The 25,827-nt window shown below is 43.3% G+C and overlaps 1 protein-coding gene across 8 annotated transcripts in view; it reads right to left on the reverse strand.

The window, feature by feature from the left end:
- ZFYVE26 (zinc finger FYVE-type containing 26) overlaps window positions 1-25,827 on the reverse strand; it is a 67,917-nt gene that overhangs the window by 14,195 nt on the left and 27,895 nt on the right. For 5 of the 8 annotated variants that reach the window (XM_077941191.1, XM_077941189.1, XM_015143964.3 and 2 more), the window contains 18 exons: window positions 23,557-23,676; window positions 23,301-23,465; window positions 22,502-22,720; window positions 21,783-21,885; window positions 20,220-20,965; window positions 18,816-19,012; window positions 17,723-17,827; window positions 15,859-15,981; window positions 15,289-15,465; window positions 13,626-13,872; window positions 12,783-12,899; window positions 9,859-10,022; window positions 7,401-7,537; window positions 6,323-6,354; window positions 5,512-5,648; window positions 4,023-4,243; window positions 465-612; window positions 17-226 (listed from right to left, as the gene is read on the reverse strand). In XM_077941191.1, the coding sequence (XP_077797317.1) occupies window positions 17-226; window positions 465-612; window positions 4,023-4,243; window positions 5,512-5,648; window positions 6,323-6,354; window positions 7,401-7,537; window positions 9,859-10,022; window positions 12,783-12,899; window positions 13,626-13,872; window positions 15,289-15,465; window positions 15,859-15,981; window positions 17,723-17,827; window positions 18,816-19,012; window positions 20,220-20,965; window positions 21,783-21,885; window positions 22,502-22,720; window positions 23,301-23,465; window positions 23,557-23,676 (3,368 nt within the window). The remainder of the gene's footprint in view (window positions 1-16; window positions 227-464; window positions 613-4,022; window positions 4,244-5,511; window positions 5,649-6,322; window positions 6,355-7,400; window positions 7,538-9,858; window positions 10,023-12,782; window positions 12,900-13,625; window positions 13,873-15,288; window positions 15,466-15,858; window positions 15,982-17,722; window positions 17,828-18,815; window positions 19,013-20,219; window positions 20,966-21,782; window positions 21,886-22,501; window positions 22,721-23,300; window positions 23,466-23,556; window positions 23,677-25,827) is intronic. The other 3 variants (XM_077941190.1, XM_077941188.1, XM_001107907.5) reach the window with 1 other exon arrangement.

The following is a 25,827-nucleotide window of genomic DNA, read 5'->3' on the forward strand; positions in this document are numbered from 1 at the left end:
CCTGCTTTGCTCTTACCAAGGATACGAGGGGCCTCACTGTGGACTCCAGGTACTCGACTACATCCTGCACCAGTCTTGAGCCATGATTCAGCTGATTGAGGTCAAACGGAGGCTTCAGACAGCGACTGAACTTCTCCCGTGCAGCAGTGAGGTTTCCGGCTTTGAGGCAGGCCATGCCCCAAGCATGCCACGCCCCGGTGGTATCAAGTCCAGTCTTTGTGGAGACCTGGGAGAAAAATTGCCCCTTTTAGTGAGGGCCTAAATGTCCCAAAGACCTATTCTATTCCCAAGTTGCCAACCACCTCATCCCCACTATCTGCCATTACTCCTTTGCTGGCAAACTAGTCATGCCCCCGATTCTTCCCCATGGGCAGGACAACTGAAAGATGGCAATATCTGTTTGCAAGGCTAAGCAAAAGCAACTTGCTACAGTGGGGTGGAAGTAAGCTTTGTCTTTGTCTCACCTCAACGCCCAGTTGGTAGTACTCGGCTTCCAAAAGCTGGTTCCTTAGCCTGGTTACCGCGGCTGGCTGCAAGATCTGACTCAAAGATGGCACGTGGCGATAGGCAGCAGCAACTAAAATATTCAGCACGTCTACCTTGCTGATGTAGCTACAAGGAGGAAAAGGGCAAGGCCATGAGGCTCCCTAGAATCTTACTTAGAGTAGCCGCTTAAAGGTTTCCTATCCATTTTCTTTTTTTTGTTTGTTTTGAGACAGAGTCTTGCTCTGTCACCCTGGCTGGAGTGCAGTGGTCCAATCTTGGCTCACTGCAACCACTGCCTTCTGGGTTCAAAAGATTCTTCTGTCTCAGCCTCTCCAGTATCTGGGATTACAGGCACCTGCCACCTTGCCCAGCTAGTTTTTGTATTTTTTAAATAGGGACAGGGTTTCACCATGTTGGCCAGGCTGGTCTTGAACTCCTGACCTCAGGTGATTCACCCACCTCGGCCTCCCAAAGTGCTGAGATTATAGGCCTGCTCCATTTTCAATATGAAAGTGATCATGAGAATTAAGAGATGCATAGCATAGTTGCCATGAGTGAAAGCTCTGGAGTCAGACTGAATTCTGGCTCTATCACTTAGTAGCTCTATGACCCGGGGCGAGTTAGTTAACCTTTCTCTGCCTTAATTTACTCAACTGTAAAACGGATATACAGTCATAAGCCACATAATGACGTTTCAGTTAGCAATGAACTGCATATACAATGGTGGCCACATAGGATCATAATACCATATTTTTACTATACTTGCTCTATATTTAGCTACACAAATACTATAGTGTTACAATTCCCTACAGTATTCAGAACAGTAACATGTTGTACAGGTTTGTAGTCTAGGAACAATAGGTCATAACCTAGGTGGGTAGAAGGCTATACCCTCTGGGTTTGTGCAAGTGTACTCCATGGTGTTTGCACAATGACGAAATCACCTGACAATGCATTTCTCAGAACATATTCCTGTCATTAAGCAATGCATGACTGTGATAGTGGAGTTTTAAGGATAAAATGAAATAACCCAAGTAAAAGGGCTTAGGATAATGTCTGGAACTTTTCTGGCACTTAATAAATGTTAGATATTAATGTTTGGTGTGGGGATGCTCAAGGGTATTTGAGGCAAGGCCTTTACACTGAACATTGGGGGCTTACAAGTGACCCATCTACTTTTTGGTCCTTTTGAACCCTCTTTTGTGAGTGAGAGAGCATAGATTCAGTATCAATGGCCTGTACTCCTCGTCAGTGCACAGGCCACATCACTACCATTCCCTGAAGATGCTGCTGGGTGGAGGCATTCTGGTCCTTCACTCTTATTTTAGACTTGACATCTTCACTCTGGGCTAAGGACGGGCCCTCATTATAGACTAGTAGGGCTGCCTTCTGTGGTCTCACCTAATGCCTGTAAAAACCTTATAAGGACAGAAAGCCCAGAGGGCTGGATTATACTATCTGGTGCTACTGAGACAAGCCTACACTCAAGGTTCCTGAATATTGTCTCATAACTGCAGCAAAAACCTCTGTGGATCCTGAATTATCCACCAATTACCTAGAAAGGGATTCTGTACATCAGTGAGTCTTAACAATGTAGAGATGGGGGAGAGGAAAGTATAGTGTATAAAAGCATCGGTACTCATAATATTTTTGCATATTTGGGAAATGAAAACATTTGAAGTAGGTGGTGAGTTTATTTTTATGTTTTTAGAGACTGGGTCTCACTACATTGCCCAGGCTAGTCTTGAACTCCTGGCCTCGGTATCCTCTTCCCTCAGCCTCTTGAGTAGCTGGAATTACAGACAAGAGCCACTGTACCCAGCTGAATTTTGTTTTTAAACCTATATTTATTTATTTGTTTGTCTATCAGAAGGGGGTATGAGTTAAAAACATTAGAAAAATACTCTGAAAACCAAGAGTTTGTAACTGATTTGCAAGGCAACACGTGAGGAATGAATTCACTCCCATTAGCAAACTGGCGCAAAGGGAAAGATTCTTAGAGTGGGCGTGTCTGAATGCAGGGTCAGAGAAACGGCTGTTTAAACAGAAACCATTGCTGTAAACTGTCAAAGAAGCGCATGACATGTTGGGGTGAGTGAGAATCTGATTAAAGTGAGGACTTCCTTACTTTCTGCTGCCCTCCGCCTAAAAATGGATATTTCCTCTATCTATATTACATTTTAAAGGAAATACAGGACTTGATGTGAAGTTTTTTTTCCCCCAATCTAAGTATCTTTTTCTTTTTTCATTTACCTTACTGATAGTTGAATATATTTTTATTTTTGCCTTAAGTCTTTTTTCATGTTTCCTTTGTTTTCCACCTTTTGGTATGTGGAAAGGTTTCCGTTTTTTTCCTCCTATCCTTTTCTCATAATTAGGTAGATTTTTGATTCTTTTCATGGTTATTTCAAAAATTTAACACATATCTGTTTCTTCATTTATCAACTTGAAAAATGATGTAGAATCTATTGCCTCTTGATATAAAGGAATCAGATTAGTTCCTTTTCACTTCCTTCTACTTTCTGTTTCACCTCCTCCTGCTTTTCTCCACCTTCTAGTTTTTGTTACTAAAAATAATACAAATTACTAACATTTTCGGGATACACAGTATATACCAGGCTTAGTTCTTCACCATCTACATGGATGATCTCATTTTACCCTTGTAACAGCCCCATGAGATCAGTATTACCACCCCATTTTATAGAGGAGGAGACTGAGGCCTAGAGGGGTTAACAGAGCTAGGAAGTCATGTAGCTGGGATTTACCATGCTCTATGCTGGCTGCTGAGTTTGTAGATAAGTATTCCGAGCAAATGTCTGAGGGAGGCAATGATACTGCAAAGACAATTATGCTCCCTTCTCCCAAATTTGGTTAGGACTGAGTGCTGGGAACACACAATATGAGTCACACATCTGAGTGGATAAGCAGGGAATTAGGAGTTTTCATTGTCAGGTTAATGGATGGAGTCAAAGCAGGTTGTACAGGAACCCGAGGGAGGTCTAATCATACCTTTTCCATACACACTTCTACTTTATGACCCAGGTTCCTACTTGTGACACAGGAATAGATCAATTCCCAGAGTGCTTTTAAAAATCTATCATCCAGAACTCACTGAAGTCACAGTTTGAATCTGGTCAGGATTGGAGTAGAGTTTTGTTCAAGGCTAATCACCGGATGTTCAAGGAAGACACATTTTCTTTAAAAGCCTGAAAGTCCCACAGAGACTAAAGGTGCTTCCCTACATTAACTTTAATGACAAATTAACCAATGAAAGTCTTTACTTTCTTTCTGACTGGGTGTAGATAGAGTAAATTCTGCTTTGAGGATCTGCTCTGAAAAAGAAAAGGATGTCAGGTAGTACGGGGAAGAACACTTGTGATCTGGCAACACCATTTCGTCGACATTACAGAGATGAAAAATCTTTCAGCATGTCTTGTCAGAGGGGATGATGAGATAAAAAAAATCATAGTGAGGTCAGAAAAAGCAGCTGGCTAGAAACTGCTCCTACGTACAAGAATAGACTCATTGCCCTCTACCTGTCACAAAGAGCCAAGTCTTGGCTCTGGCCGGCTTTGACGAACATCATCTTGGCGCTGAACAGCAGCTGCTTCATGATGTCCGTGAGCAGCCCAGCATCCACCTCCGGGTTGGTGAGGCCCTTGGAGAGCCTGCAGCAGTGCTCAATCAGCTGGTGACCACAGGCAATGCTGTCCCGGTGCAGATTCAGGATGGCAATGCACAAGGAGGCACTGGGGGCCTGGCCGGGGTGGAAGAAGGGAGAACACACGGTGAGTCCAGGGGCCAGAGCATTCTCCAGAGGCAGCTGGGTGGCAGAAATTATCCTTCCCCTTTCAAAAGGCTGAAAGACCCTGGGAGAAGGAACCAAATTCCACAAGAAAGCAGAAGTGGAACTAAACAAATTTCAGATATTCTAAGTAGCAATGCCAAAGCTCTGGCTTTTAGGTTTTGTCATTTTACTGGGAAGAAGGGCACTGTGTCCACCTGTTACCTACTTCTTTATTTTGTTTTTTTGGAACAGGGTCTCACTCTGTTGTCCAGGCTGGAGTGCAGTGGTGCGATCTCAGCTCACTGCAACCTCTGCCTCCCAGGCTCAAGCAATCCTCCCACCTAAGCCTCCCAAGTAGTGGGGACCACAGCTGTGCGCCACCATGCCCGGCTAATTTTTGTATTTTTTTTTTTTTTTTGTAGAGACAGGGATTTCACCATGTTACCCAGCCTGGTCAGCAACTCCTGAGCTCAAGCAATCCACACACCTCAGACTCTCAAAGTGCTGGGATTACAGGTGGGCACCACTGTGCCTGGCCTTGTTACCCAGTTCTTGACAATGTCCATAGGTCCCCTCCTTTTTCGGGTCCACTAGTGCAAGTCCTTATTGCTGACTTGGACAACAACGGTCAGCTCACTTGTCTGACCACCTACAGGAGTTGCTGCTTTAAGCCATGGACACACTGCTGCCAAATGAATATTCCCACAGCACACTCGGAAACCTTTCATAGGTCCCTGATACCTATCAAGTAGACAGTCCTTACTGCAGAATGCAAGACCCTATATATAAATAATCCTTTTCAAGCCTACCTTTTATGAGCTCTCTATTGACTCTATTGATTCTATATTCCCTTCAAATTAAACAACTTCCACTTCTCCAATCGTGCCCTGCAATTTTGGGCATGGTGTCTTTGATCAGATGTTTTAATTTTGTATTCTTTGTCCTTCCCCATCCCCACTTTCCTCATGACCCCCAGCTTTCTGCTTGTCACACTCCTACCATTCTTCTAAAGCTCATCTTAAATGCTACCTCTTCCACGAAACCTTTCCTGGTCTCCCCTTGTGCAATTCCCAAGATGTTCATTATTTTCTGCGTTAATGGATTTACTGGTTTAGCTCCCATATTATTGCACTATAAACAAGTAAAGGCCAGGTGTGTTCACCTGCCTCTATATTTCTCGTCATACTACTACACATCATAAAGAAACTTAAGTGACCATTGCATTTTATTGCTATTACCTGCTCATAGTAAAATTCACTTCGCACCAGCTCATTTTCCTCCTCTTTGAGATCCAAAATCCATTCTACCTCATCTGCTTTGGGGACTCTCACCACAAACGAGTATGGAGGGCTTTCACTCTTGGAGCTGTCTAGAGCTGAGAAGAGAAATACCATTCATGTGTCATTCACAGGCTGGCAGTTCAGTCTAACCCAGTCCTGTGAGCTGGCATGAGTTGCAGGTAGGCACTTGCCTGCTATCTCAGGGCCCTTTCTCTCTCCTTGGTTCCTTTTGTTTGCTTTAGGACACCCTACTAAGCACCTCAAACTGTCTTCCCCAGGCGTAGACCTGGGGTGAGAGTTACAGCATTTGTCACATAACCTTCTTGCTTCACACAAGAAACCTTAAAAGGGGTGTGTTTCTCAAATAAATGGCTGAGCCACTGGATACTCTAAAAACTAACCTGTTGTGGAGAGTTACAGGCCAAACTGTTAACAGGGATTACCTAGGGGTAAGGAGGGATCATGGGGAGGTAGGATGGTAAAGGGAAACTTAAGAAAAACTAAAATCAAATCACGTACTAAAAGTTAAGAACCAAATTATTTGGTTGCTGGCCTTCTCAATGCTAGAAGCTAATGGGCCAGTGTAATAGGTTAATATGATGAACTTCAGAGGAAACAGGCTGATAGAAATGCCAAGAATTTGCTTTGGCAAACAAGTTGGATGGAGTGCATTAACTGGACAAGTATATCAGTCGCAGCTGATATGCTGAAGATAGAGTTAACTTAAGTACACAAATGAAGAGTCACAGAGAATGGGATTTGGCCTTACCTTCTGGTTTTCCTGAAGGCTCCTCTGGTACACTGAAAAGAGATAAAGATAAATTATTAAATAAATGCCTGAGTCACTTCTTTGTTTTGAGCTTAGTAGACGCATCAACTCACAGTGTCTCCCTGGGACAATGGAGGGCTCTTTGAGGGTAGAGTTGTTGAATGAAAGAGTCCCCCCCATCAATACAAACTGCCTATTTCAAATCTCAGCAGTATGGTGTGTGGGTAATTCTTCCCTGAGGGAGGGAGGCAGTGGTATGCTAGGGTCACGGAAACTGTAGAATAAATATGGTATGTTTTCCTTCCTATGAGATCAGTAATCATTATGGTAAATAATGACCAATAATGTTCATATCAGGACAAACACAATAATGCTATGAAGGAGAACATAAAATCAATTTAAGTTTGTAAATAAAACATGCATAATTCAAAGTAACTTGTTTTGGATGGTTGCTTTGGCCCATATTCCTGGATGCTCTAGGAGTCTTAGGTTCATGCTCCTTTGCTACTAGAAGTAGTGGAAACAATTGAGCAACCCTGAGCCAACAAACAAAGTCTTGATCTGTCTCACTGGAGGTACGAGCAGGTTCTTAAATTTGTTACCAGGTGAATTCTGTGTAGGCAAGTATGGAGGCCCTTCTAATTATGTTACAAGCAAGAATGACTACCTAGATCAGAGTTGATGCAAGCGATGCCTAACCACTCAGCAGGTGTGAACTCCATTTGAGTCCAGCTGAGACCAGTTGAAGCAAGAGAGGCTGGAAAATAGGTGAGCCCGTGAACTAAGCTCAATGGCCTCTGTCTGGGGAAGGGCTAAGGAATCAATGTTCCAATTTCAGAGAGAAAATCATGTAAGAGCCTTGAACACCGCTTCCTCTCACCCTACTTTCTCTCTTAGTAGTTTCTCTGACCAAGGTCAGTGTACAAACACTTCAGTATAGAATTAATGGCATTTCAGTGTGGATGTTAAACATTTCTGGATTTGAAATGCTCTCCATAATGAGACTCCTAGGAGTGTAGGGACCTGGGGGAGGGTGCAGCAGTCAATAATAGCAACAGCCCTGCTGTAGGACACTCACTCTTTGTTGCAGTAACTATAGCACTGATCACACACACGAGCAGGGTTCTCTCTGCAGCCTTCCACCACCATTTTCTTAGTGGAGCAGGAGCTGCATACTAGCCGGCCACAGCGGCGACAATGATGACGCCTGTTAAACTGCGGAATGCCATCAGGAAGAGAAGAAAGAGGGAGGAGAGAAGGGGAGATTGTCATCAATCCATCTATACATGGTATTAGCTGCCAGTGGCTTACTTATTAAGAACACCAAGTGCTTGGGTCTCTATTGAAAAAGGACACACCAGTCTTTGCCCTCAAAAATTGAACATTTAAAAATATCTGTCAGCTGATGGGCAAAGGTGCCAAGTCATGGAGTTTTGCAATAGCTCCTGACAAGTTCTACTTGCGTATGGAGGCAACATGTGAAGAAACAGGAAAAAGTGGTGGGGAAGAAGTCACTTTCTGAGCCAGTGCAGATCACATTTCTACATGGTATTGATGTCAATGATTAAAAGGTATCCCTTTTCAAAATGCCTTTATTTATTTGTTTTCCCCAAGGTTACTTTAGCAGGTGCCATTTGTAACACATGATAAACATGAAGCAAGAATTTTAGGCTGGGCGTGGTGGTTCACGCCTGTAATTCCAGCACTTTGGGAGGCAGAGGTGAGCGGATCACCTGAGGTCAGGAGTTCGAAACCAGCCTTGCTGACATGACAAAACCCCATTGCAACTAAAAACACAAAAATTAGCCAGGTGTGGTGGCGGGAGACTGTACTCCCAGCTACTCAGGAGGCTGAGGCAGGAGAATTGCTTGAATCCAGGAGGCAGAGGTTACAGCGAGCAGAGATCGCACCACTGCACTCCTCTGGGTGACAGAGCAAGACTCTGTCTCAAAAAAAAAAAGAAAAAGAAAAAGAAAAAAAAAAGACTTTAAAAATACAAACACTTAGATATAATTTAATTTTATACACAAATTCTTAATTTGTATCAGTCAATTCAGAATTTCTCATCAGTCTTTTCCAAATTACATACCTTCTCTATACATCCATATTCTGGTGTGTGTAATACAGTAATAATATTATCAAGCCCATCAGGTTATTGTAAAATTTAAGAGAGATAACTTAAGCAAAGCACTTAGTATCATGCCTGGAACATAGAGAGTAGGCAGTCAATAAAGGCCTACTGTTGTCATGATTAGAAACTCTTTCTATAATCTACCCTATATGTAAGTAAACCTTCTATATGGTGGTCTTAAAGCTAGAGAGCAGCTTGTCATGCAAAACTCCTTTCAGTGGCTTGTCATATGTCTCAACAAGTCACAACCAATTGTCCTCCTTGAAGATTTATAAGTTTAAATAAGGAAAATATCTGACTTTGCTTTCCTCATAGATATATATTTTTAAATCTTAATTTTTATTTTAGGTTCAGGGGTACATGTGCAGGTTTATTGTATAGGTAAATTCGTGACTCAAGGGTTTAGTATACAGCTTATTTTGTCACCTGGGTACTAAGCATGGTACATAGCAGTTTTTCTTCCCCGAACCTCTTCCTCCTTCCACCCTCCTCTCTCTCAAGTAGCCCCCGTGTCTGTTGTTCCCTTTTTTCTGTCCATGTGTTCTCAGTATTTAACTCCCACTATGATTGAGAACATGTGGTATTTGGTTTTCCATTCCTATGTTAGTTTGCTAAGGATAATGACCTCTGGTTCCATCCATGTTCCTGCAAAAGACATGATCTTGTTCTTTTTTATGGCTACATAGTATTCTATGGTATATATGTACCACTTTTCTTTATCCAGTCTACAGTGGATGGGCATCAAAGTGACTTTAAAGTACTGCTTCATTTCATTCTAATAGAAATATAGAAATGTTACACCTCTTTTATAGATGAGGAAGAAACAGACACAGGGCAATTACATCAACACTGTTTTCATCAGCATTGAGCTGATGTGGCATACTGGGCAGGTACTCTGTTAACTATGGTGACATGTATTTATTTAATCCTAACAGCTCTATGAGCCTAAGAATGTATCATCCTTAGTTTACAAGAAGGCACATGAGACCAAAATAGTGTATAGTCACACTGTCATTAAGAGGCAGAGCCAGGATTAGAACCCAGGTCCTCTGTCTCTGGAGTCAGTGCATATAACCACTGCTAGGTCACCAGTCTTACTGTTAAAGACATGGAGCTGGAAACAAGATCCACTGACACCTGGTGACTCCTCCTGCCTCTTTTTTATTATCTCATGACAATGGCAAAGATTTTAGAATTCACTGCTATTTGAGAGTGTCTACTACCTGTCTGAATCCAGAAAACACATTCTGATCAGGTCAAAAATAAACCCAAAGTCTTAGATTTGGCAGTTCTGAAAATACCAATATTCTCTTGGGGACAGGCGTTGACTGTAAACTCAGGCTCATGAACTAGAATTCTCCTTTACCTTCTCCTGAGGGTGACAGTGGAGACCGATGCTGCTTACCATGGTGAAGTGTTCCCTGCAGCAGACCATGCAGATACTTTCAGTCTCATCTGGTACCCACTGGTGCCTGGCAGGCGGTGTCGCTGGGGGCACAAATTCCTGTGGGGGCTGGGTTGGTGGAAAACTCCTTTCCCTTAGACTAGGGGAATGTACACCGGAGATACCTGGGAGGCAGAGCCAGAGGTGAGAGTAAAAGGTAATCAATATGCCAGCATACAGATGAAGAGGCAATGATAGGATTTCACCATTTTACAAAGCTTATTGAAATAATAGATCCAGTTAATGATCATCAGTGGCTGTTTGTGTCATAAAAGAGAGACAAATGAACATTGTGTGCCTCCTGATGGACGTGTACACCACCTGCTATCAAGTATACTTACGAAAAAATATTAAGCCTGAATCAAGTCCAGCTTCTAGATCTAATTACTAGTGTCCTGGAAATTCTGGGGATGAAGAGGCAGATTGCCACAGGAAGGCAGTCAGCAAAATCCAGCATGTGGGAAGCTCTGGGGCACAAATGACTAGTCTCCACAAATAAAAAAGAGGTAGGGGGGATAAACAAGAAAAGAGGCAGGGAACCTATTAATTAAAGGCACTTTAAGAGGCCGGTGCAGTGGCTCATGCCAGTACTCCCAGCACTTTGGGAGGCTGAGGCAGGAGAATCACTTGAGGCCAGGAGTTCAAAACCAGCCTGGGCGACATAGCTAGACTCCATCTATACAAAAGAAAAAATTACAAAAGTTAGCCAGACATGGTGGTGTGTGCCTGTAGTCCCAGCTAGTAGGGAGGCTGAGGTGGGAGGATTGTTTGAGCCCAGGAGTTCAAGATTACAGTGAGCCATGATCAGACTACTGCACTCTGGCCTGGATGACAGAGGGAGACTCTCTTAAAAAATAAAAATTAAAAAAAGATTTAAGAGATATTTCGCCAAATGCCAAGCCATGTATGGACATTATTTAGATCTTGAGTCTAGAAAAACCAACTATAAAAAAATCTTGATGAAACAGCTGGAGAATTTTGAATACTGACTTGATATTTGAGAATAAGGAATTATTATTAATTTGTTTCTAGATGTGATAATGGTATTATGGCTTTGTTTCATGAAAGTCCTTACCTTTCAGAGATTTATACTGAAATATTTATAAATGAGATGATATGATATCTGGGATTTGCAAAATTTCCATAATAAAAAGCTCATATAGGCTGGGTGCAGATTATGCCTGTAATCCCAGCACTTTGGGAGGCCAAGGTGGGAGGATGACTTGAGTTCAAGAGTTCGAGACCAGCCCAGGCAACAAAGCAAGATCCTGTCTCTACAAAAAATAAAACAATTAACCAGGCAATGGTGGTGTGTGCCTGTAGTCCTAGCTACTTGGGAAGCAGGGGCAGGAGGAACTGACCTGCAGTGAGCTCTGATGGCACCACTGCACTCTAGCCTGGGCAACAGAGTGAGATCCTGTCTCCAAAAAAAAAAAAAAAGGTCATACACTCACACACACACACACACCATCAAAGCTGCTCCGGCTGCTATTTATACAGATGCATGAAGCTGCTAATATACTTGCAAGGCTGAGCCGTCCCCTCAGCTTGGCTGGTTACCATGACGCATGACTAATTCTCAAAGTATGGCCAGAAAATGCCACAGTTTGTTTTATGATATGTAAAGAGATTTCTTCTCATCTAGCCGAGCAACATTGGCTGGTCACAGAAAAAGAGAGCTGTAAAACATGGTGCACTTAGTAGCACTCAGAAGAAGAGACCTTAGAATCCTGCTCCTTTGACCATTTGGCAAAACAAAATACTTGGCTGAGCTTCTTTTGGGAGTAGGCCATTGTGTGGGTGCTGGAGACCAGGGCACTAGAGGGGTGGTGAAAAGGGCGACCAAGACATGGCTGAGGCCTTCGAGGAGCTTCTGCTTTGTGTGTGACAGTATGAACTTGAGGGCTAAGTACAGTCAATCCTCATTAATACCAGACTGCATATTTGTGAAGCTGCTTATTTGTTAACATTTGTAACCTCAAAAACAATATTCATCTTGCTTTTGTGGTCATTTGCAAACACGTGCGGTCGTGAAAGTTTTGAGTCACCTAACACTCAATACTCAGATTCCCAGCTGGGGTTGTTTCAGCCTCTATACAACAGTGACCTGGCTGGGTGTGGTGGCTCACACCTTTAATCCCAGCACTTTGGGAGGCCAAGGCAGGCGGATCACCTGCAGTTTGAGACCAGTTTGGCCAACATGGCGAAACTCCATCTCTACTAAAAACACAAAAATTAGCTGGGTATGGTGGCACATGCTTTTAATCCCAGCTACTTGGGGGGCTGAGGCAGAAGAATTGTTTGAACCCAGGAGGTGGAGGTTGCAGCGAGCCATGATTGCGCCAGAGCAAGACTCCGTCTCAAAAAAAAAAAAAAAACAAAACAGTGACCAGAAGATGGAGGTGGTAGTGGACAGTGCAGGGTAGTACAAGAAGCTCAGTGCTGGGGCTAGTTGAATGGGATTTGAACTCCAATTCTGGGACCTGTTAGTGGGGGTGGCCTCAGGCAAGTCACTTAACACTTCTGAACCTCCTTTGTAGAAAAAAGGAAATAGAATCATCTACTATGAGCTGTTTTTAGGATTTAAGATGACCATCTATGTGAGATACGTGTATACATGTACATATTTCCCCTAGGAGCAAGAGTTCTGGATTTTCTAGTTCAGTGTGGAGACTTTATAGACATACTGCCACAAATAACAGTAATTGACTGTATGTTGAATCTTTTGAGATATATGTAAATCTGGAATGAACCAAGATAAACAATTAATAACGTTATAACTGACAATGAAAAAAAGAAGCAAAAAAAAAAAAAAAATTCTGAAGGACAGAATAAGGCAAGACTAAACTGAAACATTTTAGTGAATAATCAGAGCCAGCTCTTACCAGGAGGAGCAGCAGGAGAGAACTCTGCCGATGGTGATCTAGGGAGGGTCTCGGGATCTGCAGCCTGGTGGACAATTTCTTGGAGGTGAATCACAGAATCTGTAGAGAGGGAAAATGCTGACAAAATATGGTTCTACCATAAGTATCTTGATTCACCATCCTAGGCATTTAGAACAAAGCTCTGTTGGCTTCTCTGATTGTCATTCCATGACTCTACTAGGTATTAAGAGAATGGAGAAGGTACCTCTAAGCCCATAGCATGCATGTTTCTTAAACGCCTTGAAAAACAAACCATATTTAGGCATATAAGATAATGAAATGGACACTAGGATTCTACAAAATAAATCTAAAAATGCCCAGAGGGAAGTGGAAGATGTTGAAACGATGCCCCTGGAGGGTAGGGAGTAAGAAAAAAGAGCTGGCTGGGAACATCAGTCCATACTTATTTCAGTGTCTTCATTGTAGAATAGGCTGAGTCAGCTCACATACAAGTGATATCTGATGTGATCCTGGGAATAAGGCATATTCTCAATACCAAATGATGGCACTGAGGAGCCCGCTATATCAAGGCCAGACAGACACCATTTCCAGCCTATTTTGTTTTCCAAACCTTTATGTTATTATGCATGCATTGGTTACCTACCACCTTTTAATTCTGGTCATTATTCTACTTCCTCCAAGACCAAGATCGCTCCTATATAATAAAGAGCTATCTCTCCTGAAGTGTATTCGTTCACTCTAGATCAACCCAAAATATTAAAAGGGGTGCAAATTAAAACTAAGAATGCAGCATGGCATTTCTTCCCTCCACGTAGAATCCCCTTTTAGGATGCTAGCAGTTACCTGATCGTTTCTCCCTCTGAGGGTATGGGAAGTCCAGGGCTTTCTCTGCATATCTGGAAAGCAGTGAGTCCACCTCGTCCATAGTGAAGCCGATCTCCTGTCCAACCATCAGCTGCTGCAGAGTCTGCACAGCCACAGTGGCCCAATCCACCTTCATGTTCATAAGCAGCTGCTCCAGCATGAGCAGGGGGTTAGAGGACAAGTGGGAATAGCTGGCCCGGTGCTGCTCAGGCAGGGTCAGCAGAATCTGTTTGTGGGGTAGATCCATAGAGTAAAGAAAATAGTACACAAATTTCAGAAAAAAACTCAAGATTCTCACTGGGAAGGAGAAGGGTGCATGAGAACAAAAGGCGCATAGCCAGCTACCGAAACGGACTTGCAGTTTTTTAGGCAGGAAGGTTGAGCTCCCCACTAAATTCTGCAGATGGTAATTGAGAAGTACCCCAAGTACCTTCACCAGATGAGAGGTTAGTAAACTTTTTCTATAAAGGATCAGAGAGTAAATATTTTAAGCTTTATGGTCCATAATATCTGTCTCAAACATTCAGCTCTGCACATGTACCTTGAAAGCAGCCACAGGTAAAATGACAGTCGCATGTGTGTTCCAATAACACTTGCTTTACAAAAGCAGGCTGGGGACTGGATTTGGCCCATGGGTGGTAGCCTGCTGACCTCTGGCCTGGACCCTCCAGGTATGGTTGAGGTCTCCCTGACCCTTAATGCCACCATTCTGTTTGTTTGAGGCTTTACTCAGAATGAGAAATACAAGGTGGTGTTAGTGGTCTGATGAAACCTGGTACCTCCTATGTCCTACAGGTAAACAATGAATCTAAGTTCTCCTTAGAAGTCACGGTCACTAGGCTTGAAATATGTTCACGGACTCTGTTCACTGCCGGTTTTCAAGGGTTCCCCTATTCAGCTACGGTACATTGGGTGTATCTTCTTAAGGAACATGTTATGTAGTTTAACTCTTAGTAAGTGGGTCAGTGGTTATATTTATGGTTCTCCTAGCACTCGTTCTATTTGTGGGGTAGTATATAGGACTGCCAGGCAGAATAATTAGAAGAATGCCAGAGGGCCCTAGCTCTCCTCAAACTCTGCTTCCCTGGATTACTATTTCTAGCTGGTGGTTTCTTCTATTAATGTCTCCAAGGTTATACATCAAAGGTAAGAGCTTATCTCATCTAATTACATAGACAACTAACCCTCTTCCACTAGCACAGACAAGTTTATCAAGCAGTCGTTTTAAATCCTCACATCAGAAGCCCTTTGGAAGATGTCCAGTCCCTATCTCAAGACCAGTTTTAATTGATCTGGGGTTGAGGTGAATAGCCTGGTATTTTTTTTTTTTTTTAAGTCCAGGTGATTCTGATATATTGTCAGAATTGAGAAGCATTGATAGAGCAGATGCCATGGAAACCATAAAGGCAACTTAAGAGGACCAGGTAGAATTCACTACAGAGGCAGGACAGGAAGAGAATGACAAGTCTAGGAGACTCATCTAGGATACAGTGGGCTGCTAGGGTAAGGATTTCATATAGCACAGGCCAGAGATGGCAGGTGCCTGGCAAAAGAGCCATTGAAAAGGCAAGTTCTGAAGAAGAGCTAGGCTCGCAATCTCTCCCTCAGGTATGCCTTCCCAACACCTCCTTTTCCTCCTTACCTTGGATCCCACATACAGCGCCTGGATTTCACGGTGTCGGACAGCAGTCAGTTGTCCATAGAAGTGAGTGGTGAGGTAGTTGGCCAAGAAGTGAGAAGTGGCCAAGCTAGTGTGCTGGTCAAGGGATTGCTCTGTCACTTCAAGGCACATGGTGGGGTCAGGGATTCTTTGCAGGAGCTATTGTTGAAGGGTAGAAGAGGAAGGTGAGGCATGCAGGAGAGCTCTTAGATCAGCCTTGTTTTGTTTGAGAAAGGAATATTTAGGTTTACGCATCTTGGACTAATCCTTTCTCTATACTCGCTTTTTTTTTTTAAAACCACCTCTGTAGTTTCACAAATGCCATGGCTTTGACAGGACCAGAATTCAGCAGAATTCTGGACTCAGCTGCCCCATCTGGTGCCTAACGCAAGGCTAGGCCCCTTCTTCTCAAGATGACTATAACCAGCTCCTGAAGGACCTGAAGAGGCATATCTGAGATTGCATGGGATTCAACATGAAAACAAAGACATCTGATTTGACTAATCTTCTTGTCCCACCCCAGAAGAAAAATGGAAAGAACTGGGGGCTTACTTGCAGAGCCTTGTCATGATCTCTTCTTTCTAGAAGATGGAGAAGATGCTTTTGATGAAGGTTGATTAAATGTTCTCTTGGAATGGGGTACAGGCAGCCCCACTCCTCACACAGCTCATACTCCTGGAAGGAAACACACATGCCTTCAATACCTTTACATGACTGCCTGATTCTTCTTAGCAGTCTGGAGTCTACAAAGCCCCAGGAATGTCTGTAAGTGCTGATGGGAACTTCACTATGATGAAAATGATTGAAGCAGGCTTACTGTTCATATCACTTTCCTCTTAGCTCTACTATGAAAAAATAGCAGATGACGTGGCAACAGACACTTGGTGTCAACCCTGGGGAGATTCTAAGGAAGTGGGAAAGACTGAAAAGACTCTGTTTAAAGGACATAGCACCCATGCTATAAGAATGGGCAGGCCCAATGTTGTCAGACTTTCAAGTTACAAAACTTTTTAAAAATCATACAATTTCTGTATTTTAAAATTTTGGCAATAAAGTCAACATGAAAAAATAAAAATTCTGTAGACCAATACTACAAAGGCCAAATACACATATCGGTGGTTGGATTCTACTCATGTTCCACCTCACTACCCCAAAACCCCAATTTGTGAACTGTAGATGAAGTTTCAGAGAATAGAATTCCTAGGGCTTTGTTCAAATATTCCCACATAGGGGTGTCTGGAATGTCCTCCCCACAACCCTGCCTAGGACTGCCTTCTTCAGGATGCTTCCTTGTTTCTCAGGCTATGTTAGGTGCCCTGTCTGTGCGCCCACAATCTGAGCTTACTTCTGTCATTTGTATATTATGTTGCAGTCACCTAGGGATGCATCTTACATCACCTCTGTCCCCAAAATGTGAGCCACTCCAGGGCAAGGACAGCTTAACTATTTTTGTTTCACCATCATTTAGCACAGTGACTGGCAATAGGCATGCAATAAGTATTTCCTGAATGAACAAACATTTGAATGAGCATCTATAGTCAGCTTCTTAAAAGGTAGACAAAATCCTACTTAGCACTTGGAAGTCTAATAAACATGAACAGATATTCAAATTTATTAGTAATCATGTAAATTAAAACAATAATGAGATACCATCTTATTGTAAACATTGAAAAGTTGGACAATATAAAAAGGTAACAAGGGGCTGGGCATGGTATCTCATGCCTGTAATCCTAGCACCTTGGGAAGTCAAGGTGGATGGATCACTTGAGGTCAGGAGTTCAAAACCAGCCTGGCCAACATGGCGAAACCCTGTCTCTATTAAAAATACAAAAAAATTAGCTGGGCGTGGTGGTAGGTGCCTGTAATCCAAGCTACTCAGGAGCCTGAGGCAGAAGAATCGCTTGAACGCGGGAGGTGGAGGTTGCAGTGAGCCAAGATTGTGCCACTGCATTCCAGCCTGGGTGAAAGAGTGAGACTCTGTTTCAAAAATAATAATAAAAATAAAGATAAACAAAAAGGTGACATGTGTATGGAATAGCAGGAACTGCAAGTGGGAGTGTAACTGGGGTAAGCGTTTTGGAGAGTGTGTTGATAATATCCTAGTAAAGGTGAGGACGCTCGTGACCGATGACCCAGCAATTCCACTTTGAGAAATACGTTCTCTACCTAATATACACAATGTAGAAAATTTCAGGGTGATGAAATTTATATACACAGGGTGATGATACAAAAGAGTCAATTGTATTATTCTCTATACTTATCTGGATTTTGGCAAATTTCACAATAAAAAAGAATGTGGTATAGTTATTTTTTAAAAAAGTGAACACTGACATGCAGAAAGGGGCTTATACAGCCAGCTAAGGGGTTGCAACTCTGAAAGGAGGATGAAGTGGAACAACACCCAGGAAAATGGTACCTGTGCTTCTAGAATCATGTTCATGACAGTTGATGGGTCCTCAACACAACAGCTCCTCAAGGTCTGCCAGTCACACCACACGGGGGGAGACTGTAAACCCAGAATCTAAGGAAAGACAGGAAAATCCATCAAACCACACTGCAGCTTCTCCTTCCATGAACAAGTCACTGGCATGCCCACAGATGGGCCATCTCTAGATCTCTGCCCCAAAGTCAGGCTGTTAGAACTTGCCAGAAAAGAGAGCAAATTGGGCAAAGATTATTTAGAGAGCAGAGTGAACCTATCCGGGAAGAACAAGCAGGAAGTGAAGGCTGAATATGGCGGCCAGGACTGGGGCCTTTCACTAGTGAAGACAGTGCTCTCATGCTTTCCAGATTGTTCTGGGGTTCACCTGTCCCGTGCTCCTCCACCCCAAACTCCACCCAAGATATTCTTCTGGCTTGAATGCTCTGTGGGATCACCTTTCATACAACATTTTAGCTCTGCATGAAAACTGCCAAGGAAGAATAAAAATAAACCTTTTTTCACCTGCCATTTTCACTGTCTCTGGTAGGGTTCCTGGACTCTGTCTGCTCCAAGGATATGTTGGAAAATTAGCATCTATTTTGTACTTCTTATGTAGCCATGCTTCCTAAATTTGTCTCCCTAAACCTCTTGAGCTTGAACATAACAAACATGTCACAAGAATCTTTCACTTTTGAAATTGTCACCTTCATGCATCTTTTCAAAATAGCTCTTGAAATTTTGCTGAAATTTAAAACAAACTTTATAGAAGATATAATATACAAAAACATACACAAAGGTCAAAAAGACATGTGAAAAAGCCTTTTTGGACCGTAATACACCATTTCAATGTTAATTTTGTTATTTTTACCCCCACTTCATACAAATTTATTTAAAATTACAGAAGTAAGTAACACAGGAACCAGCTAGGAGGCCTCCCTGCTGTCCACCTAAGAACTGAAGCCAGATGCAAAGCAAAACCCAGGCCTATGTTTTCTGTTTCTTAAAGTCCCCCATCATACGAGAATAGGTTGGAGTTGATCATAGAGTGAGAAGCCCATTTCTTTTCTCTTGATGCGAGGGCTCATACCTTCTGATACACCTGCAGCTCCGCCAGCTTCCTCTGTAGCTCACACTTTAGTCCTTCTTGGACAGCCGTGTCTGAAATGCAGTAAGCCAGAATCTCCAGACATGACTCCAGGGGCCACCTGTCCACAAACTGTAGGGCCAGCCGACTTCTCAGAGATGCATCCTTCACAGGAAACAGGTATTGCCAACCTTCCTTGTCTATAAGACAAAAAAGATGCTTAGAGGCAGCAAGCATGGGACCTGAAGAGCTCAAGAGTCCACGTTACTTCTTGAGAAAGGGCTTTCTTCAATTTCATAAAACAGGAGCTTGGAGGATCCTTAAGATGCATGTGATCTTAATTAGTTTTTACACTTGGAACCATTATATGACAAGAAAAATGCTGTATCTCTACCCTATGTTTATCTTTAGGTAAACCTGATAATAGTCATGAGACTTTCAGGAGGAAGAGAAGGAAAGAGAAAGGAAGGAAGGAATAAAGGAAGGACAGAAGAGATGAAGCTCTCCATGTCTTGGCATGCTGAACATATAGGACTGTTTCAGACTCACTTTGTCAGTGAAACTTTCCTTTTCCCTGTAATTTCCACCCTATGCCATACATAACCACTTGAAAGTTATTCCAGATAGACTAGTTTCACTCCCTGGATATTCTCTGTCATCATGACTTAGATCTCTCTCTTCCACACCCATTTCACAGATATGATCTTGGAGATACAAAAAACAGACTCCAAGCAATTAAGACCACACAGCCAGTCAGTGGATTTCTCCACCTTTTCAAGGATGGATTTTCTCCTTTCCAAAGGGAGCCAAACCTCCTATCCGAAAGTCATTCCCTACATCACACCCAACTCTTGCTACAACACTGCTAGGAAATCCTAGTAGTGTCGCAGCTCATTGGCTTTCCACTCTGGTTACATGTCAAAATTTCCTGGGGAGCTTTCAAAGCAGTGGTCATCAAAGAGACCCACAATCTGCTTTTATAATAAAGTTTTATTAGACTATAGCCATGTTCATTTCTTTATATATTGACGCTGGCTGCTTTCATGCTGTACTGGAAGGGCTGGGTAGTTATGAGCGAGACTGTGGCTTACAAAGTCCTGGGCCTCTGGGGATGGGGCCCAAACATTTGTAGTCTATAGAATTTCACAAGAATTATGATATACAGTATTGAGAATACTGGTTATGAGTGCCTGTTTAAAGTCAGATGGACTTGGGTTCTAAGCTCTACTCTACCACTTACCACCCTGGGTAAGTTTCCTAACCCCTCTGAGCCCTGGTCTCCTCTTAATAACATGAGATTATAGTGGGACTTCTCTCTAGTTACCATGAGGTTTAAAGGTGATAATATACCCAGTGAATACCAAGTATTACCATTAGTGAAAAAGGGAGGCAAAGCATTCTGCTCACCACATGCCACAGCACAGCTCAGGACCGCATCCTTTATGCTGCTCAAATCGTCCACATCTCGCCCGTACACTTCAGTGAGCTGAAGGGCCCGGGACCAATCTCTGGCCACCAAGGATTCCTCGAAAGCCTCAGTCAGTACATCTAGGGCAATGGGAGAATGTAGGCCCAGGAGAACGGTAGAAAGACGGGCCCAACCACAGAGATTCACTGCCAGATTCTGCCCCTGCTGCGAGGACTCCCGCAGGGGCTCCCAGGCAGCCAGAAGGAAGGCCTCAAGCAGAGGGAATTGTTCCAGAAGGCGCTCACACTCCCGGGCTACCTGCTCTGCAGCCAGAGGCACCTCCCTGCGGCCACGAAGTTCCTTCCATGACAAGCTGGGCTTGCTGACCTTTAACCTCGGGGAAGCCCCCAGGCAGGCCACCGTAGCTAGGAGCTTTGAGCGAGACTTAAGAAAGGCCAAGGCAGAGGAGGTGAGGGCTGGGAGTGATGAGTCCCTTGGGGAGGAATAGGGCTTTCTTTCCAATGTGGGGTTCTCAGTTGGCCTCGGGGAACTCGGTGTAGAAAGTGGGAGGTCATCTAGGCAGTGGGAGGCATGCAGCTGGGCCAGAGTACCCAGACGAGTCAGGAGGGAGGAGGTCTGTTGGCTTTGCCGGGATGAGCAAAGAGCAAGGGGCTCACAGCAGCAGCTGACGATGACCTGCGGCACACTTAGGCTGAGATTCTCTTGGGCCAGAAGGGCTGCCAGTCTGGAAGGAGAGAAGCAGAGGGCATACAAGGCTTGAATACACAGGCACCATTACCCAGTCTTACAATTTATTTATGCTTATATGAGCAAATGTAAATAAAAGTTCCTAATCATTACACTTTTTTTTAAAACACAAAAAGTAGCCTATTAGACATACTGCTCTGCCCTTTGTGTTTTCACTGAGCACATCTGCGAGATCTATCCACATCCCTCTATAGAGAGGACCCTCTTTAGTTTTTGCAGTTACATAGTATTCCATTATACAGATGAACCGTAACTAGGCTCCTGTTAGTGGACAATGAATTTTCTAATCTGTTGGTACTATATACAAGATTGCAATGAAATGATTTTGCACATAAATCACTTATGTATAATAAAGCTGTAGGATACATTGTCCAAACTGGATTGCTAAATCAAAGGGCATATGAATTTGCAATTTTAATAAATATTGACAAACTGCCTTCCTATGGAGGCTGTACAAATTTATGTCACACTTGCATTCTCTGAGAATGCTGTTTTCCTACAGTCTAATCAACTATCATGTTATCGAATTTTTGGATTTTTGCCTATTTATAAAGTGCAGAGTCACCCATTGATTTCATACTTAACAATATACATGCTAGAGGTATTGAGAGAGAAAGCAGGAAACAAGGCACATTACGTTTTCACAGAGTTGTGTAAGAATAAAAGATTCAGTCTGGAAGAAATCCCCACTCTCTGTATTAACCCCAAGCACCAATGCACTGAGCCCTTGGCTATCTTGATGAAATCATTAGGAAGGCCCATGGCTGACTGACTTGCATGGAGGTGGCTCCTACCTCTCTGGGGGAACTTGTCTTTCAAACAGGAGATGTGACACCAGTTGGGAAGAGCTCTGTTGCAGCAGAACAAAGGGATTTCCTACCTTGACCTCCACATGATCTGCAAAGGTAAAGAACATGGTATTTGTTTGCACTACTGACTACAAGAGTTCAGAGCCCTGTTTCCCAGAATCGAGAAAAAAGTACAGTGTCAAGATGAAGACAGTATTGAGATCCTTCTGTTAATTCATTCTAGGTAAAGGGTATTCTCAACATGAACCTGACCACAAGTTTATCTATATCTTACCACTGCTCTAAAGACTTCCAATCCCAGATGAACTTCAGTGGGCACGTCTAGCCACAGACAGCTAACTCCTGCTCTCTTCAACCCGACTGAAGTGCATGTGGTACTTACTCTGTGAACTTAAGAAAGAATCTGGTACTCATATCAGAGACTCGATTCCTCTGCTGGCCCCTCAAATCCACAGTGGACCACAGGTCTGACAGAGATATTTTTGAGTCACTAATTCCAAGAAAATTAATTGAGTACTCCCATACAGTTATACTAGCATAAAGATGAGTAAAATAGCCAGAGATGAATAAGAGAGGAGGACCTTACAAATCTACTGTTCTTGGCTACTACTGTATCCAGAGTCTTTTAATCGTGCGTCTTTTCTCTTCCTTGGCCTGAACACTTGCAGCTGCCATGAATCTATTGCCTCCTTCTTGCTACCTACCAGGCTCAGAGCTCAAACTTTGAAGGAGAACTGCAGCAAGGGTGCTGCAGTAACTGAAGAAGGTGCCCAAGTAGTCCATCTGTCTGCTGCCTGCTGGGGCCTGTTTGCCCAGGTTCTTCTGGAGGAGCTGAGTCTGGATCTGCACAGGGTGGGCCTCTGCCTCTGGAGCTTTCTGGGCTGCCTGCTCCACCAGGGAAGACAGTGGAGGAGTCCTGGGCTCTGAGAGGAGGATGGCAGGAGAAAGGACACAGGCTTTAGTCTGTGAGTCCAGCTTTGGGTCAATTTCTGACTGGATATGTGAACTGGGCCTCCTATGCACTGCCTGGGGCATCTGATGGCCTGGGCACTACACTTACAAGGCAAATATAAAATCCCAAGTCAGTCACTTGGACAAGTGATTCTCAGCCAGGAAGAGCTTTGAGTCTGGAGTGTATAAAATTACTCTGGTGTATACAGTTCTGTTTTTATCCTTGTCTCTGGGGTGGAACAACTTTATGAAGAACACAGCAATCTTTTGCGGAAGGGTTCATCAGTATTTACTGAGCATCTGCTGGCTATATTTCTCATTCATCATGAGAAAAATGTATCAGCTAATGGAGTGTTCACCATTCTTTCAATTGAGAGGTGGGAAAACAGGTGAAGTTAAGTTATGAGACATTGAGACATGCCCTGGCTAACTAAAGGAATGGTAGAGCCCAGCTCTGGAGTCCAAGCCTCTGCTCCAAAGTGCTTCATTACTCTCAGCTGTTTCCTTTCCCCAGTTCGGCTTTTATTTGTTCCCAAGCAGACAGCCTTATACCTGGCAGCTCTAGTGCCTCTCTCAGTGACTGAAGGACCTGATCTTGCTGCTGGGAGAGGGTGGTGTGGCTGGCAACACAGTCCTCGGTTAGGCTGGGCCAGCACATCTGAAGCAGTTCAGTGATGCTGCACCGTGGAGGGCCTCCTCCCTTTTCTTCCACACTCTCTATGGAAAGCAAATGAGAAAGAAAAAGTAAAGTCTGCTGCTGACCTAATGTTCCAGGTCCAGAAGAAGAAAAGAGAAAAAAGCAACTCACCTGATTTGGTTTGACTGGCTGACATAAGCAGATAATTGAGAATCTTACTGATTTGCTGAAGAACAACTGGAAAACCTCGAATGCCATCAGCATTTAGGAGTACGTGGTCTATCCGTCGACCTGGAAATAGATGAAGGAAGAGGGAATGCCAAAAAAAAAGAAATGTTTTCAGAGATTGGCACTCAGTCCTATATTTACCTGTGAAATTTTATCCTCTCCAATATTAAGGAGGAAATATATGCTGTGCTATTTTGGGTGACAAACAGTATACTTGGCTTACTTCATGCCTGAGATTCTAGGACTGCTGCTGGCAAGATGCCTCAGCTGTCAACAACATCAGAAGATTCAGAATCTCTGGCACTCCTACGGAATTGCTGTCCCAAGCCAAATGGATTTGCCTTGGTACTGCCCTCAGCTGTGAATTTGAGTGGGGATCACATGTCTTCTTTAATTGCTTTAAGTGGTATCTTCACACTCCAACCACACTATAAACAACTTAATGGACACAGATTATTCCTTACATCTCTCCTATACTCCCATATGCTCAGGATAATCTGGAAACACAGTAGTCACTAAATTAATTCCTAAATCAGTATATTGAAGAGATATTTGCACTCCCATGTTTCTTGCAGCACTGTTCACAATAGCCAAGAGTTTGAAGCAACCTCAGTGTCCATCAGCAGATGAATGGATAAAGAAAATGTGATACATTTACACAATGGAGTACTATTCAGCCATAGAAAAGAATCAGATCTTGTCATTAGCAACAACATGGATAGAACTGAAGATCATTGTGTTCAGTGAAATAAGCCAGGCACAGAAGGACAAACACCACATGTTCTCACTTATGTGTGGGATCTAAAAATAAAAATAACTGAATTCATGGAGCTAGAGAATAGAAGGATGGTTACCAGAGGCTGGGAAGGTAGTAATGGGTGGGGGAAGATGGAGATGGTTAATGAGTATAAAAAACAGTTAGAGGCTGGGTGTGGTGGCTCACACCTGTAATCCCAGCACTTTGGGAGGCCGAGGTGGGTGGATGGTGAAACCCCTTCTCTACTAAAGATACAAAAATTAGATGGGCATGGTGGCCCACCCTGTTGTTCTAGTTACTGGAGGGCAAGGTGGAGGGCTGAGACAGGAGAATCACCCGAACCCAGGAGGCAGAGGCTGCAGTGAGCCGAGATGGTGCCACTGCACTCCAGCCTGGGTGGCAGAGTGAGACTCTGTCTCAAAAAAAAAAAAAAAAAAAGTTAGAAACAATGAATAAGACCTAGTATTTAATAGCACAACATGGGGGCTATAGTGAATAATAATTCAATTGCACATTTAAAAATGACTAAAAGAGTCTAACTAGCTTGTTTGTAACACAAAGGCTAAATGCTTGAGGGGATGGATACTCAATTTTCCATGATGTGATTGTTAAGCATTGTGTGCCTGTACCAAAAAATCTCATATACTCCATAAATATATACACAGACTATGCACCCACAAAAAATAAAAAAAAATTCCTTATTGATTGACCTGAACTGTTTCAGTGATTATGAGCTTGAATAATATTTTATTTCAGGATATAAGTATTAGATGAGGGGAAGGGCAGATCACTGGACAAAAACAGCATTGTATAAGCCACTGTGTACTTTCTTTGAAGGTAATGTAAACATTAAAGGACATTTTAACCAACAGCTCAGAGGTGATTTGGAGGGGTGTAGAGAAAAGAGTTAAACAGCAGGCTTGACACTGCTATCCTTAGAACATCTGCTTGCAAGGCTGGCCCTTGGCTGGCACTGTGGACTTGACTGGTAAGAAGTTTCCTATGCTGATATAAAACTTTCCTTAAACAGTGACAGTGGCTCACTGGCCCTAAACTCTTTGTACAATGTGGTTTATGCTGAACACCTGCTTGCCTTTTGGGAACCTGGAATTTGCTACATGCTACGCAGAGGGTGTTTTTGTCACCAGTCCTCAAAAAAAAAAAACCTTGGGTGGCTGGGTGCAGTGGCTCACGCCTGTAATCCCAGCACTTTAGGAGGCTGAGGCAGGTGGATCACGAGGTCAGGAGTTTGAGACCAGCCTGACCAACATGGTGAAACCCTGTCTCTACTAAATACACAAAAATTAGCCGGGTGTGGTAGCACGTGCCCGTAATCCCAACTACTCGGGAGGCTGAGGCAGGAGAATCGCTTGAACCCAGGAGGTGGAAGTTGCAGTAAGCAGTGAACCAAGATTGAGCCACTGCACTGCAGCCTGGGGGACAGAGCGAGATTCCAT

This window comes from Macaca mulatta, chromosome 7 (genome assembly GCF_049350105.2).
Source record: "Macaca mulatta isolate MMU2019108-1 chromosome 7, T2T-MMU8v2.0, whole genome shotgun sequence".
In the NCBI taxonomy this organism is placed as follows: Eukaryota; Metazoa; Chordata; class Mammalia; order Primates; family Cercopithecidae; genus Macaca; species Macaca mulatta.